The 17,187-nt window shown below is 43.7% G+C and overlaps 1 protein-coding gene across 5 annotated transcripts in view; it reads left to right on the top strand.

Moving 5' to 3' along the window:
- LOC125458425 (serine/threonine-protein phosphatase 2A 55 kDa regulatory subunit B beta isoform) overlaps positions 1-3,345 on the top strand; it is a 525,757-nt gene extending 522,412 nt beyond the window's left edge. For all 5 annotated transcript variants that reach the window (XM_048543679.2, XM_048543681.2, XM_048543682.2 and 2 more), the window contains one exon: positions 1,552-3,345. In XM_048543679.2, coding sequence (XP_048399636.1) covers positions 1,552-1,831 — 280 coding nt within the window. In that variant the 3' untranslated portion in view covers positions 1,832-3,345. The remainder of the gene's footprint in view (positions 1-1,551) is intronic.
- Positions 3,346-17,187: the final 13,842 nt, after the last annotated feature.

A 17,187-nucleotide genomic window follows, 5' to 3' on the forward strand; every position in this document is an offset into this window, starting at 1 on the left:
GTAGGAGATTGGTTTGGGGCTTGAGGTGGGAGGAATGGTTAGGGCGGAAGGGACTAGCTGGGCTGGTTTTGGCATGTGGGTAGGGGAGGGGAGATTTTGAAGTTTGCGAAATCCACATTGATACCCTTGGGCTGCAGAGGTCCCAAGCGAAATATGAGATGCTGTTCCTGCATTTTTCAGGTGGCATCATTGTGGCAATGCAGGACGCCCAGGATGGACATGTCGTCCGAGGAGTTGGGGGTGGGGTGCGGAATTGAAATGGTTTGCGACTGGGAGGTGTCGCAACAAACAACTACACTAAACAAATCGCTTAGGAACTCTGCAGCCCAAGGGTATCAATGTGGACTTCACAAGCTTCAAAATCTCCCCTCTCCCAACTACATGCCAAAACCAGCCCAGCCAGTCCCCGCCACCCTAACCATTCCTCCCACCTCAAGCCCCACCCCCATCCCCTCCCTACCCACTAATCTCATCCCGCCCCCCCCGGCCTGTCCGTCCTCCCTGGACTGACCTATCCCCCCGGCTAACTCCCCACCTACATTCACCTTCACTGGCTCTAACCCCGCCTCTTTGACTTGTCCGTCTCCTCTCACCCTATCTTCTCCTTTATCCATCTTCCTTCCGCCTCCCCCTGTCTCCCTATTTATTTCAGAATCCCCTTCCCCTCCCCCATTTCTGAAGAAGGGTCCCGACCCGAAACGTCAAGCTTTCCTGCTCCTCTGATGCTGCTTGGCCTGCTGTGTTCATCCAGCTTCGCACCGTGTTATCTCAGATTCTCCAGCATCGGCAGTTCCTACTATCTGTGGGGAGAATATCTTCTTTGAGAAGAAATGAATCTATGGAATTCTTTACCACAGAGAGCTGTCGAGATTAGAGTGTTAAATATATTCCAATCTGAAAGCAGCAAATTTTAATCAGTAACAGAATCCACTGCTATGAGGAAAAGTCAGGAAAGTAAAGTTAGAATTATTAGATCAACCATGATCTCTTTGGATGATGGCACAGATTCTGTAGGCTGATTGGCCTTCTTCTAGTTAAAGTTTCTAGACATATCCATCATTAAAGACCGAAAAATAGTGAATGCACAGACAGAGGCTTGTGCATGGTTCTTGATGAATACCCTGTGTTTGTTTTAACAGAAAAGGGGAATGATGAAGTCCTACTTAATGAAGGGAACATGAAAGTTTAGTGGGGTTGTTATAATGGAAGAGCAAATATTAGGTGGTCTAGAATTATCCAAAGTAGCTAAATTGCTGCACAAGCATGTAATGTATCCCAAGTTGTAAACAAACTAAGAAAGAAAGAGCAGAGACTCTGACTATCACGCTCCTAGTTCTTGCTGGGTACAGACATGGTGCTGAAAGGCTGGCGGACCATTAACATCATGCCATTGTTTAAAAAAGGTGCAACGGACAGACCAATTACAATATTACAAGGCAGTTCCTTCCATGTGCGTCTGAAAAGTGTTGACATGCTTTTTGACATTGTGAGAAGCTTTATATTAAACAAGCTTTCCTCTCTTCTTTCCCCCTGTATTTATTGATTTCACAGTGTAATCATGACTGGTTCCTACAACAACTTCTTCCGAATGTTTGACCGTAACACGAAGCGTGACGTCACACTGGAGGCATCGCGGGAAAACAGCAAACCCAGAGCAATACTCAAGCCTCGCAAAGTATGCATGGGTGGGAAAAGGAAGAAAGATGAAATTAGTGTTGACAGTTTGGACTTCAGTAAGAAGATTCTGCACACAGCGTGGCATCCATCAGAGAATATCATAGCAGTAGCCGCCACAAACAACCTCTATATATTCCAGGACAAAGTGAACTAGAAAATTTTGTTTGACTGGTCACCTCAGCACTGCATACAATTAAATATCAAATTATTATTATTTTTTAAAAGGAAAAGTTGCCCTCTGGAATGAATCTTAACAATAGTTTTTTTTTGTCAGGTTGTCTGTCTTAATGAAGCTGTGGTGCCTTCTGGTATGTGGGTCTGTAATTCCCATGATGTATCTACTCTAGAACAAAATGGCTTCTGTTTATAAGGCACTGAATTTCCATCTAATTCTTCTGGCTTTTAAAGGTGTAAATATTCAACACTGACTTGTAAATTTGATTTTTTTTTTCCCCTTTCCTTCATGGAAACAGGGACGAATTCTTATGTTGTGTGTATTTTGTTCCTCCACAGCTGCTAATGCCTTGGGCATTCTTTATCCAAAATAATAATACTTGCACCGATTGACAGCTGCTTCTGGAAGGTGACAAATGTTGGAGTGTACGTTTTTTATTTTTCTTTGTTCCCCATAAAATGCGTCCCTCCTTTTTCCATATTCATTGGGATTGAGGGTGATTGAGTGCTAGTCAGCATAATGTAATGAGCAGTATGTAACGAATCAGGGAATTTTCCACACAGTTCCTCGAAAAGCAGTCTCTTATTTGTGAAATGACCCGAGCAGTTTTGTAGCTCAGTATATGAAAGAATGAATTTACTTGCATTGTTGAACAAGCAAACTAGAAGATGTTTAAGTTAACTATACTAATGCCAATTTGAAAATGTAATTGTAGATTTTTAAAGCCCCGAGACTGTCGGGGCTTTTGTAGGTAGAGTTTTTTCAAAGTTTTACATCTAATAATGGGAGTAATTGCGTATAATGACTGAACAAGTTTTACTTTTAAATGATGTCCTAATTATGTCAGATCTGAAAATTGTCTCTTTCTTCGCCCCACCCCCCCAACCCCCACTTTCCCTTAACGGAAAGTTACATTCTGGTATCTAATTTCTTTGAAACATCGTCTGTTAATATGCTCCTGGCGGTTTGCGCACAAGTTTTCTTAGTTCGATTCTTCTAGAGCAAGGAATCTAGTATACATTTTCTGTTTATAATACCTAAAACTGACACTATACCAGAATAAAGCTACACTGTCTTGTCAGCCATGATGGAAGGTTTGACTGGAGCCTTTACCAAGAAGGAATTTATATTCTTCTGCTGCAGCTAATGTGATTATTAGGGACATAGGACTTTGGATTAGACTACTCAGCCCTTCAAGCCTGCACTGCCGTTCAGTATGTTCATGGCTGATCTTCCTCACCACTTTCCTGTCTGCGCTCCTCCTCCTGTCCAAACCTTGCTACACAACCCTTCACTCATTTGCTGATCCAAAAATCTACTTATAATAGATAAATCTTATTGAGCACCTCTTACTGTTCAGCTTCAGTGAGTAATGACAATGGGCAACTGAATAATGTAGACCAGAAAAGCAGCGTTGAACCCTTAGGGCTCTGTCTGGTTAGCTGATCTCAGAGCCGTTCATATGAAATAAATCAGCCCCCTGCCCACCCCCCACCCCCCCCCCCCCCCCCCCCCCCCCAAACTACGCTGTGGTGAGGGGAGGCCCAGCCTTGACAGAGTTGCCCTTGTTACAGAATAGCGCTGGGTTTAAGCTCCGTGTGAAGAATTGTCACTTAAGTGAAGACGGAAGGTGCGTGTTGCCCCCGGACTACTGAAAATAACCAGTATCCGAGAGAGGAAGAACACTTCTTAAAAAATAAGTCTTAAGTTTCTGTACTGCAACAAGGGAAAATCAAATTTAAAAACAAAACTGGTAAATGTAAAATTAAATGAGTGTCTTGATCTATTTCAGCATTTTTGTTAAGAAATTAAAAGTGGGGGTGCAGGGAGGCATAAGTTAAGATTCAGTGTAAAAGCACAGGCTCACCAGCCCTATTCATCCTTTTAAAAAAAGGACAAGTGAATTTGCAGTTAATTATGCTGTTCTGTACCGCAATTTTTTTAAAACTGCATGAGAACTGCCAGGCCCTTATTTTGATAGGATGGGTTTGGGGGTGGGAGGGGAGGGGGAAGGGTGGTCCTGGATATGACTCAGCACCCTGAGCTTTAGGACATGCTGTGGCTGTTTTGTGTTAGGGGCTTATCCTACTGGGTAAAAGTACTTTATTTATTGGGGAGGGAAAGGGCAAGTGGGGCTGGCTCTTTATTGTTTGGGTCAAATGATTTGACTGGTGTACCTTTGTCCTCGTTACTGTCTGCTTTTCTTTTCTTAAAGAATAAACTGTTTGCAGCCAAGTCTGCTTCATGAAATGTGAGCATTGCAGTGTTTTGTTCCACTGATGTGTCCATATCTTCAGAGTCGTCGAAGTGACAGTCACCTGCTGCCACCCTATTGTGGGTATGCAGCCGGATTGTCAGCTCTGCTGAAACATATTCCACTTGACTGGCTTCAAATCATAATTTCCCAGACTGCCAGTGTTGACCACCTAACGCATCCTTCATGGCCATGCCCCATCTCCCTATGCCGATTGGTAAATTAATTGACCAACCCTTCACCTTCACCTGGTGATATTTAACATTATGCCAAAAAACCTTATTTTCCATCGAAATTGTATTAACAGCAAATAAACAGAAGTGTTTAATTCACATTGCATTGGCTACACTTCTAAACTACTTGGGCTACAAAATAACATGAGACAGCCTGATGTCATAAGAATGCTTTAGAAATCCTCTTGCTTTTCTTGTTAAAAAGCAACATAGTCCTCTAGCCATTGTGGAGACAGAATGGCTGCTGCAGAGACCCCAATATCCAAGTACTTGTCAGGTTCAGGAGTGTTGCCAATCCTGACTCGGCAGAAAAGGTCAAGTGCTAGGACTGAGAGAGCTAGGAGTTCCCTTATGGAGAGCTTACTCTAAGTGGTGCCACTGTGGCCTAGTCCCAGTTTTGTTGTATGTCATCATCGACGCCTTCACAAAACTCTGCGAATCCAATGAGAGGATCAGTATTACAGTTTTTCAGATAAAACTCCGCAGTGTTGTTGCAGTGGTTAGTTGCATTGAGGGGTTGGGAGGGGGGTGCTGGGTGCCCACATCATCCATATGCCTGAGAAAGACTTCAAAACAAGCTCTCTATCCCAAGCTTCATCACAACGAACAGATGCCGAGAGGGTAGAGGAAATGCTGCAAGAACATTCTCGAAAGCTCCCTGAAGAAAAAGTAACACCCCCAACCCACTTGAAGGAATCGCTTGTCCTGGACCGCCCAAGCCAGCAGTGGAGGGGCTGCACAAAACCCAACTGTTCCAACGCCTGTTTCAGCAAACACCATCTTAACCCCAGCTGCAGCAGCATGTGCAGAACAAGCACTGGACAGTTTGGTCACCTCGGAACATACAGTCCCAGAATGGAAGGCAGTCATCCTCAATTCCAAGGGATAAAGAAGATGCCACTTCCTGCATTGCCCAAGTGGTGCTGCAGAAAGAGAAAGAAGCAAGTTGCAGCACCCATTGCCTGCGTTGAGAGGCATTGAGTTTGCACCATTCTGGAGCCAAACAGCCCAGCCAGCAGATGTGATGCCAGGATTCCAAGATGGGACCATCCAGGTCCTGACATTCGCCCATTCATCACGAAGGTCAGGTTTGAGGCTGCAGTCCTGCACTCAACTTCTTCAAAGGGCCAGGAGTGCAATTGCAACTAAGGTAACTTTTCTACTGCAGGGTGCCTGAAAGTATTCTGGAGTGAATCCAGAAGTCTTATGTTTTGGAGGCCTGGAGTTGCTGAGAGTGTTGTCCCGCATCCTCAGAGGAGGATGTGACTTGTCTACACAAGGTGCTGTGGCAGTGGCAGTACCGCTGAATCAGCAGCATGACAGGAAAGCAAGCTGTAGAGTCTCTCTGACTAATTGAAGTCAGACTTTCCTTGATGCCTGTTGATGGGACAGTGAGGTGCTATCTTGTACTTCAGTCAATGTACCCAGAATCTCAGTGATGGCTACAAGTGTCAGATTAAGTGATGAGATCTCTACATTAGGCCTCTGTGGTCTCTCCCATCTTTGGCTGAGCAGGTGGCATTCCTTGGGTGGAAGCAAAAAATGACCTGGGGCAGGATGGTGCATGGGAGAGGAGGCTAAAGAGATCTATGGCCCCAGCATCAGCTGCTTGCTTATCTGTCCCAGAGAACAGGATGAAAGTTTGTGTGGATCTGAGAGAGGAAAAAGACAGGAACCTGATGTCATTCTCAATGATCTCAGCAATACCAGATGCTACTGTTTCTGTTGCAGGTGGCCCTATAGTGCACAACACCAGCCTGTTATAAGCTAACAGGCAGGTTGGGACCCCTCTGTTCCTGTCTGCTCTGTTCTGTCATGTGGCACCTTGTAGAATCATTCAGTACAGAAGAGGCAGTTCGAGTCTGTACCGCCAGAAATACATGATGACCTACATATGTCCCACTTATGTGCTCTAGGCTCACAGCCTTGAATGCTATGGCATTTCAAGTGTTCATATATCATCTGTTTTTGTAAGTTATGAGGTTACCTGCCTCAACTACTCTCTTAGACAATGTATTCCAAACCCCCACCATCCCCTGGTCGAAGAACATTTTTCTTAAACCTCCTGCCTTTCACTTTAAAAGTGTCTCTCCTTCTTAATGGCTCTTCAAATAAGGGATTCAATTGCTTTTTATCCAACCTATACAGTGTCCGCATAATCTTACACATTTTTATCAGGATCCCCGTTCAACCTTCTCTGCTCCAAAGAAAATAACCCGAGCTTATCCAGACGTTCTTCGTTGCTGAAATGCTCCATCCCAGGCAACATCCTGGTGAATCTCCTGCATCTCCTCCAATAGAAAGGGACAGCAGAATGCAGTTGATTTGTGTAGCATTGTTTGATGAGTCTACCGTATAACTGAAGTTATGTGGAGTCATTGAGAGATAGGTCTGTGAGGATGAAGGTAGGTATCTGAACATAAGGGAGTGCTATTGGCTGGGTGGAACGCATGTGCTACATTGAGAAGTGTGAGACATTGGTGTTGCAGTCATTGCGTGACAGGTAGGAAGATGGTTGTGGTTGTTGGAGGTCAATCATCTCAGCTCCAGGACATATCTGCAGAAGTTCTTCAGGGAAGGGTTCTTGGCCCAACCATCTTCAGCTGCTCCATCAATGACCTTCCATCTATCATAAGGTCAGAAGTGGGGATGTTCATTGAGATTGCACTATGGTCAGTACCATTCGCAACTCTCCTCAGGTACTGAAGCAGTCCACCATTTTCTGGCCTTGACCATTGACCTCATGGCCTTTGACCTGCCCGGCATTGTCAACCTCCCCCGCTGTGTTGCCGAGGTTTCAGTTTTGCTGACAGAGTGGGCTGACAGCACTCTCCCTATTTCCCTAACCCCACGTTAAAAATACAGGCAACAATGATAGAGATTGCTGGAAAAGCTCTGCAGGTCTGGCAGCATCCGCGAAGACAGATCAGAGCTAATGTTTTGGGTCCAGTGACCCTTCCTCAGAATTTCCCCAGTTCTGAGGAAGGGTGACTGGACCCAAAACATTAGCTCTGATTGTCCTGGATGGTGTCAAGCTTCTTAAGTATTGTTGGGGCTGCACTCACCCAAGCAAGTGGGGAGATTGTCATCACATCCTGACTTGTGCCTTGCAGACAGGCATTGGGCAGTCAAAAGGTGAGTTAGTCACTGCAGTATTCCTAGCTTCTGACCTGCTTTTGTAGCCCCTGGTTGTGTGATGTGTCCAGTTGAGTTTCTGGTCAATGGTAACCCTCAGGGTGTTGATAGTGGGAGACTCAGTGATGGTAACAACATTGAATGCCAAGAGATGGTGGTTAAATTGTCTCTTATTTGTGATGGTTATAGCCTGGCATTTGTGTGGCACGAATGTTACTTGCCGCTTGTCAGCCCAAACCTGGATATTGTCCACATCTTGTTGCAATTTGAACACGGACAGCTTCTGTATCTGAGGAGTCGTGGATGGTGCTGAACATTGTGCAATCATCAGCGAACATCCCCACTTCTGACCTTATGATGGAATGAAGGTCATTGATGAAGCAGCTGAATATGCTTGTGCCAAGAATCCTTCCCTGAGGATCTCTTGCCGATATATCCTGGAGCTGAGATGATTGACCTCCAACAACCACGACCATCTTCCTACCTGTCAGATATGACTCCAACCACCGAAGAATTTGCGCCCGATACCCATTGATTCCAGTTTTGCTCGGACTCCTGGATGCCACACCCAGTTGAATGTAGCCGTGATGTCAAGAACTGTGACTCTCACCTCACCTCTGGAATTCAGATTTTTTTTCATGTTTGAACCAAGGCTGTAATGAGATCAGGAGCTGAGTGGCCCTGGCGGAACCCAAACTGGGCGATCCTGAGCACGATATTTCTGAGCTGGTGCTGCTTGATAGCACTGTTGATGACACCTTCCATCACTTTACTCATACTTGAGAGTAGACTGATGGGACAGTAATTGGCTGGGTTGGATTTGACCTTTTTGTGTACAGGACATATTCAGACCATTTTCCACGTTGTCGGGTAGATACCAGTGTTGTACCTGTACTGGAACAGCTTAGCTAGGAGAGTGACAGGTTCTGGAGCACAAGTCTTCAGTACTATTGCTGGAATGTTGTCAGGGCCGGAAGCCTTTGCAGTATCCAGTTCATGCAACCGTTTCTTGATATTACGTGGAGTGAATCAAAATGGCTGAAGATTGGTGTCTGTAATGCTGGGGTCTACTGGAGGAGGTTAAATGGATCACCATGGATCCGCACTTCTAGCTGAAGTTGCTGCAAAATCTTCAGCCTTATCTTTTGCACTGTTGTGTTGGGCTCTTTCATCATTGAGGATGGGGATATTTGTGGAACCTCCTCCTCCAGTGAGTGTTCAATTGTCTATCAACATTCACGACTGGATGTGGCAGGTTGCAGAGCTTAAATCTGTCTGATCGCTTAGCTCTGTCTATCACTTGCTGCTTTCGCTGTTTGTGCAAGTAGTCCTGTTTGGTGGCTTCACCAGGTCATTACCTCATCTTCAGGTATACTGGTGCTGCTCCTGGCATGCCCTCCTGCACTTTTCATTGAACCAGCGTTGATCCCCTGGCTTGATGGTGATCGTTGAGTGGCGTCTTTGCTGGGCCATGAGGTTACAGATTGTGCTGGAGTACAATTCTACGGTTGTTGATGGCTCACAGCACCTCGTGGATGCCCAGTCTTGAGTCGCTAGATCTGTGCGAAGTCTATCTCATTTAGCATGGTGATAGTGCCACACAGCACGATGGAGATTATTCTCAATGTGAAGGTGGGACTTCATCTCCACAAAGACGATGGTCATGCTTACCGATATTGTCAATGTGCAACTGGCAGATTGGTAAGGATGAGGCCAAGTACATTTTTCCCTTTTGTCGGCTCCCTCACCACCTACCACAGACCCAGTCTAGCAATTATGTTCTTTAGGACCCGACTACCTCTATCTGTAGTATTGCTGCTGAGCTATTCTTGATCATGGAGGTTGAAATCTCCCATCCAGAGAACATTTTGTGCCCTTGCCATCCTTGGTGCTTCTCTGAGTATTGTTCAATGTGAAGGTATACTGATTCATCAGCAGTGGGAGGACGGTATGTGGTAATCAGCAGGTTTCCTTGCACATTTAAATTGAAGCCAAGAGTCTTCATGGGGCCCAGTGTCAATGTTAAGGACTCCCAGAGCAGCTCCCTCCCAACTGTATACCATTGTGTTATCACCTCTGCTAGGTCTGCCCTGCCAGTGAGACAGGACATATCCAGAGATGGTGATGTGGTGTCTGGGACATTGTCATGCTCTCAGAAACAAACCCTATTGACATTGTCTGGCTGTTACTTAACTAGTCTGTGAGACAGCCCTCCCAATTTTGGTACTAGCCCCCAGATATTAGTGAGGAGGACTTTGCAGGGTTGACAGGGCTGTTTCTGCCTTTGACTTTTCCAGTGCCTAGGTCGATGCCAGGTGATCCATTTGGGTTCATTACTTTGAGACTTTTTGGCAATTGGTACAACAGAATAGCTTTCTAGGCCATTTCAGAGGGCAACTGAGAGTCAACCACATTGCTGTAGGTCTGGAGTTACATATAAGCCAGATCAGGTGAGGATGGCAGATTTCTTCCCTTGAAGAACATTAGTGAACCAGATGGGTTTTTTGGACAATCGACAATGATTTCATGGTGATCATCAGATTCCAAATTTTAATTCCAAATTTATTGTTATTGAATTTAAATTCCACCTTCTGTTTGGCAGAATTTGAACCCGAATGCCCAGAACATTAGTGGAGTTTCTGGATTAATAGTCTAGCGATAATACCACTGGGCCTTTGAAATTACTACTTCTTTCTCATCAAACTTAATAAACTGATAAATAGTCCATTGCCTGTCTTAGGTATCTGTGAGGCCCGAATTCAAACTCTATAAGAACTACATCTTAAATCTCCTATCTTTGTTTTCACCACCAAGGGATAAGCAAATTTCACAAAACAATTGCTTTGTTCTGCTTTCTATTTTCAGATGTGAGTTCCCTATTTGATTTTCAGCATCCCAGGCCCAAGAGAAACTACATACAAAGGTATTGTGGCCAATTGGATAACCTTCACATTGTGACTGTCCAACTCCCTTCAAAGGCAAGTCGGATGACCAGTATCATCTGGTCATTTTGCTTTGCTCAGTTAAGAACTGCTAACTGGTGAATGCATATATGGTCCAGTCATAACGCACTTTCTATTTACATTAGCAGGCAGCAGTGGAATATATGCTTCAGAGAATCAAAGCCGTAGGAGCTTACACCAACACAATGCGTCATCAAAATAATTAACTCAGCCCGTCAAGAATGACACCAACCAAACTAGTGCTTGTTTTCAAAGTAGGACAAAAAGCCAACCATCTTTTGGAGGTCTTACTCTTTTCAACAGTATTCCCCGATAGTAACTCAATAAACATGCTCTTGCAGGTTTAATAAAATTGCAGAAAACCAACACAATGAGTGGAGTATCAGGGGAAAATAAATTGAAAGCAGGTGCCTTGTATCTCCTGTGACCCCTGTCGGTAATTCACAGTTACAGGAGGTATATCCTGATTTTTTTAAATTAATGAAAGATCTTTACAGGGCCCACCTCTAAGCTACATTGCCTTCCAGAATGTGAATTCTAGTGGCCCTTTCAATGCATAAGAAACATTGCTGATATATTCAGGAACAATCTCACCCTTTGTATTGACATAACAGAAGGTATCAGCTTGAATTTGACGATAAGAATCAATCTGTCTACGTTAAAAGTATCTACTGAAGATATACTAGCTGGAGAGCTAATCACAGAATTGTCACAATTACAATTCCTAACAGCATCAATAAATAAAGCAGTGGTTTGAAACAAAAATTGATGAGATTAAATGAAAACCTTGATTCAAAAAATTTTCAAAATGAAAGGATGATGTAGGTCAACATTGGCAAGAGAAAGATAGGTTAACCTGCAGAAATCCTCCAAATATCCTTAGTCAGCACCTTTCAAACCCATTGCCACTACCATCTGGAAGGAGAAAGGCAGCAGATACATGGGGTAACCACCAGCTGCTAAATCCTGTCCAAGCCCCTGACTTGGAAATGTATCTCAGTTCCTTCAACATCACTGGGCCAAAATCCTCAAAATACCTCTCTAATGGTATTGTGGGTCCAGCTACAGCGCATGTTCATGACAGCTCACCACCACCTTCTCAAGGGCAACTAAGGACAGACAATGAATGTTGGCCCAGCCTGCAATACCCATATCCGGTGAGTGAATTAAAGAAAACCATTTTGGGTAAAAATCATAATGGAACCAAAAGTTGAATTGCTAGCAAAATGTTCATGAAACAAATCCTGTAATAAGCATGTTAGAGATATGATCATTCCATGTGACTGATGCAATGCTTACTGAATTATATCACAAGTAATCTGTTGTCAACTCCCAGCTGAATTGACCAACCCATAGTCATGACAGATATATGTCTACATGGGTGGGAGGTCTTCCCTGCCATGTGTGGTGTTAATATTGAGACAATGGCATATGTAGTTTGGTAAGTCAATTTACTAGTTCAAGCCCTGATGGAGAGGGGTGGGGAATCTTTCATTTGTTCTTATTAAATCTTGTACTGATATTAAAAGTTTTATTAATTGTAACCCATTCAGTGGTAAAACTGTTCTATATACAGCCAATACAGTCTGGAGCTGGTGGAGCGCAGCAAGTAAAGCCGCATCAAAGGAGCAATGGGCTCTTTACCATGATGAAGGGTCCAGGCCCGAAATTGTGACTCTCCTGCTCCCCTCTGATGCTGCCTGACCTCCCGTGTTCCTCCAGTTCCATACTGTATTGACTCTGACTCCAGCATCTGCAGTTCTTGCTAACTCTGTATATACAGCCAGGTTCTGTGATAGCACACTCCCCTCTGGAACAGAAGGTCCTGGGTGTGAGTCCCATTGCAGAGTGCATAACTTTGCGTGACTCTCCAGTGTAATACTAAGGAGTGCAGCCGTGTCAGAGATACAGTTCTTTAGCTGAGATATTGTCTCCTAACCCTGTCTCCCTTCTCGAGAGAATGTAAAAGAAGTGGAACACATTTGGTTTCACCTGAGATTCGTCAGGGCACTGGCTACATTTCAATGGCTATAGAAGATGCTTTGGTTTAGATGAGGCTATATAGATGCAACCTTTAATTCCAACTGAGGTGGATTGAGGGCCTGCCTGTTTGCCCACCCGTCATGAGCTCATGGTACCACAGACCAGACTTGCTTTCAGTGGAGATCTCTAGAAGAGGACAGCAGATACTAATTAGGCAGAGCTGGTACCACTAGTTTCCCGAATCCTAAGCCAACTGATCTTCTATCTTGTAGCGACATACCACTTGAAAAAGTCTTTCCTCTCATACAGATTGGTGAAAGGGTTCAGAAGATATTTTTCAGTATGTTGCTGGGAATGGAGGATTTGAATTATAAAGGAGAGACTGGATAGTCTGGGACTTGATTCGTTGGAGAATGGGAGGTTGAGAGGTGACCTTATAGAGGTTTATAAAATCATGAGGGATATAGATTAAGTGAATGTCAAGAATCTTTTCCCTAGGGTCGGGAATTTCAAGACTGGGGGTGTATTTTGAAGGTGAGAGAAGAAAGATTTAAAAATGCCAGGAGGGGCATCTGTTTTACACAGAGAATGTCATGTGTGGAATGAACGTCCAGAGGAAATGGTGGATGCAGGTACATTTACAACATCTCAGGGCATTTAGATAAATACACGAACAAGAAATGTTGGGAGGGATATGGACCATGGGCAGGCAGGTAGGACTAGTTTAGTTTGGGGTTATGGTCAGCTGGCATTGTTTGTACTGAAAGGTCCGTTTCTGTGCTATATGATTGCACGAAAGGTCAGTCCCTCAGCATTGCTCATCTTGTAAGTGCTATCTGATCAATGTGCTGCCATCATCTTCCTTCTTGTAAGGCCTGCTTCGTCTAATGTGCTTGAGTAAAACCAATTCGCCGTCTATCAAAGAGAGATTGCATTCTGGAGAAGATTCATATTGTACTCAAAACATTAACTCTGACCTCCTGAGTTTCTCCAGTGCTTTCTGTTTTAATTAACAAGAAAAGTCTTCAAACAAACGAAATTTATTGCATGATAGCAATGGTACACATTAATAATGTTGACACAGTGTCTATAACAGTGCAGTAAACCTGAAAGGTGGGCCTTGTTCGTTGAAAATCCTTAGCTTCAGGCACTCCTCAGCATTAGCCCCTCAGACCCTTTTGCTTATGTACAATATCTGCCCTCAAAGCTTTCTTTTCCATAATTTAATAATATAAATTTTCATATGTAATTATTTTTACCATTGCAGCATCTCCCCTTAAGTCTCTGAATTCACAAATTCAATAAAAATCTGGAATTTAAAAGATTAGCTAGTCTAGTGATGACCATGTAACCATTGTTAATTGTCATAAAAAAAACTCATCTAGTTCACTAATGTCCTTCAGGAAAGGAGGTCTGCTGCCCATACCTGGTCCGGCCTGCATTTGACTCTAGACCTACAACAATGCAGCTGATTTTTACCCATCAGTCATTGCTAAGAGGGCAGTTAATAAATGCTGGCCCAGCCCATGAACAATTTTTTTTTCAAAAAAATTAGTAGTCCTGATTTGAAGTCAGCTAACTTTAATTCTCTTGTTGACAATGTGAGGGCTGAATTTTTAGTTTTCGTTATGACATTCCTCATTGGGTTTGTATCAACCTAGCAGTAGTGGATGATTCTGTGATAGGATGAGCTTCCTGTGGTTTCTTTCAGGTGACTGAGCAATATACAGTCTCTGTTAGTGTGCACCTCCATCAATGACTAACTTTCCTGTTACAGTCCTGTATCCACACATCGTCCTTGGCTGAAAATGACTCAAACATCAAATGTCTGTTACAGTGCACAACAGTGCCCTTGAGGACTCATTCTTATGTGTATCTTGATGCTCCCATCGATGTCCTTGGTAGGATAGCTAGCTTCAGCACATCAGATATTCTGGTGGTAGGTGGGTAGACTCGAAATTTGATAATGCTGCCTAGAAACCAACATTTTTCTTCAAAAGTGACAACTCTCTGGACCCAACACTTGTCATCCCCATGGGATTGTGGGTACCTCAGTGAGCATGTAATATGTTCAAATCCAGAACTGGCCATGTTTACTGGTGAACAAGATGTGATCCATTGTCTGATGTGAACACACCAGGGATTTCATGTGTTGCAAATACTTAACGCAAGACTCTGACAAATGCATCTGTAATGGTCACACATTACATGTTCACCCCTGACCACTGTGAAAAATTTTAATTGGTAATAAAGTAAGACTTCCCACCGCAACTGAATCAGCCTGTGCCCTCATGTTCCCACAGTCTGGTGGGGCAGGTGAGAGGTATGAGTGGCTCACACTGCTCAGGTCTCTGGAACGCACAAGTTTCATAGTTGGCTATGATATTCTCAATAATTTTTCTGATCCCTGACCATCATATCAATGAAAGAGTCCTGTGTCTGCACTTGGAAATCCCCAGGTGTACCTGGTGCATCTTAAACCAGGAAATCTTACTGCAGTGAAGCTGGAATGACCAGCCTTTCATCAAACACAATCGAGTCCTCAATGATTGTGAAATGCTCTTGGTGCTTAAGATAGGTTTCCATGGCCACCCCATGGACTTCTGATATAGCCAACCTTCAACACAGTATGTTATCGGTTTCTTCTGTGTTCCTGTTGTATTTGCTTGAGCCTCTTGTGACATGGACTGAGTATTCAACTCAATTTTGTCAACAAGCTCTACCTCATTTCTGGTAATTTGTTGACTGTTGTGTATCCACTGTCGTGTGTAATTTCTCCTGCACCCACCTCACAGATAAACCACAGATGGCAGAGTCTGAATCTGTGCCAACTCTTAACTAGCAGGGGGAGAGCCCTATAAGCTCAATCTCATTCCTTTAATGATTATTTCGAGAGAATTTGTACTGGATACCACTCCAAATAATAATTCCTCTTGGTTTTGCACTTTTGTTTTCCTGGATGTATCCCTCTGTGTGTGTGTTTTAAATGAATGCTTCCTGCCTTTACCAGGATTTAAGATGTGTATCCCCGCCTTTTCTTCAACCTCAGTAGACTGCTACCTTCCTTCTGTTAAACTGTGCTCCAACTTCTGAATTGCCTCTTTAGTACTCCAATTCTGACTTAGAAATGATCCAAGGTGTATGATCTTGTTTTAAATTAGTTCAGTGGCTCTCAATTTTCCGCTGACTATAGTAGTGACACTGTGTTGAAAATAGAATCATAGAATTCATACAGTGCTGAAAGAGGCCATTCAGCCCATCATGTCCACATTGGCCCTCTGAAGAGCATCCCACCTAGACCCACCCACTGCACCATATCCCATACCTACATGTTTCCCACAGCAAAATGCCCAAGCCTAACACATCCCTGAACACTAGGGACAATTTCAGTATGGCCAATCCACCTAATCTGCACAACTGTGGAAGGAAACTGGGGCACCCGACAGAAATTAATTCAAATTTGGTAGGAATGTACCATTCCACCTAGGCAGTCACCAAGGCTGGAATTGAAATTGTGTCCATGGCGCTGTGAGTGCTAACCACTGTGCCACCTGTACTTCACTTATTTTCATCCTTCCCAACCTGTAAGCTTCTTTTTCCAAGTTTTCCTTTGCCCATCAGGAATTCAACTTTATTCAAAGAGTTCTGATTTACATTCATACTCTAGCTGAAGGACAACTCTGAACCATTCCAACAGATCATTAGCAATCAATGCAAATCAGCCTTGTATCACTCACATTTCCAGGTTCCCTAACTTGCTCTTGGTTCAGTTAGTCTTTTTTCAGGTCTGATATGTTTTTCTTTGGTCCATAGAAGAGCACATTGGAACATCACCACCTGCAAGTTCCCCTCCAAGGCTCTCACCAAAAGATACAGGAGCAGAAGTAGGCCATTCAGCCGATCAAGTCTTCTCCAGCATTCAGTGAGATCATGGCTGATCAGAAAATCCTCGATTCCATCTTCCTGTCTTTTTCCCATAATCCTTGATCCTTTTATTAATTGAACGTCTGTCTGTCTCAACCTTGAATATATTTAATGACCCAATCTCTTCTGCAGGCCTCTGTGCTATAGAATTCTATAGACCACTATCCTCTGAGAGAAGAAATTCTGCTTTATCCCTTATTTGGAGATTACACCCTGTGGTGCTAGACCCTCCACAAGGGGAAACAACCTGTCCACATCTATCCTGTCAAGTCTGCTAAGAATCTTGCAAATTCAATGAAGTCGCCTCTCGTTCTTCTAAATTCCATGGGGACAGACCCAATCTGTTCAATATTTGCTCATACATCAGTCCCTCTATACCTGAAATCAGCCTAGTATACGGCCTCTGGACTGCCTCTGCCAGTATACCTTTCCTTAGATAAAGTGCCAAAGCTGTGCAGTTTTCCAGCCAAGGACTGACTAGTGTCTTGCATAGTTCGAGCAAAACTTCACTACTTATTATACTCCATTGTATTGAAATAAAGGCCGACTCTTGTTTGCCTTCCCAATTACCCACTGAATTTGGATGCTGAGTTTTTGTGGTTCTTGGATGAGGACCCTCAAATCCCTCTGTACTCCAACTTTTTGCGGTCTCACTGCATTTAAATAATATTTATTGCCTCCAATCTTCCTGCCAAATGCATCACCTCGTGCTTCTCCAAATTACATTCCATCCGTCATGTTTTTGCCCGACACCATATCTTTCTGCAGACTCCTTGTGATATGCCATTTGCTTAGACTGTGACCCCTGGTCTGGTCTCTGCAGTTACCAGGAATGTCCTTCCT

The sequence above is a fragment of the Stegostoma tigrinum genome, chromosome 13 (genome assembly GCF_030684315.1).
Source record: "Stegostoma tigrinum isolate sSteTig4 chromosome 13, sSteTig4.hap1, whole genome shotgun sequence".
NCBI lineage: Eukaryota > Metazoa > Chordata > Chondrichthyes > Orectolobiformes > Stegostomatidae > Stegostoma > Stegostoma tigrinum.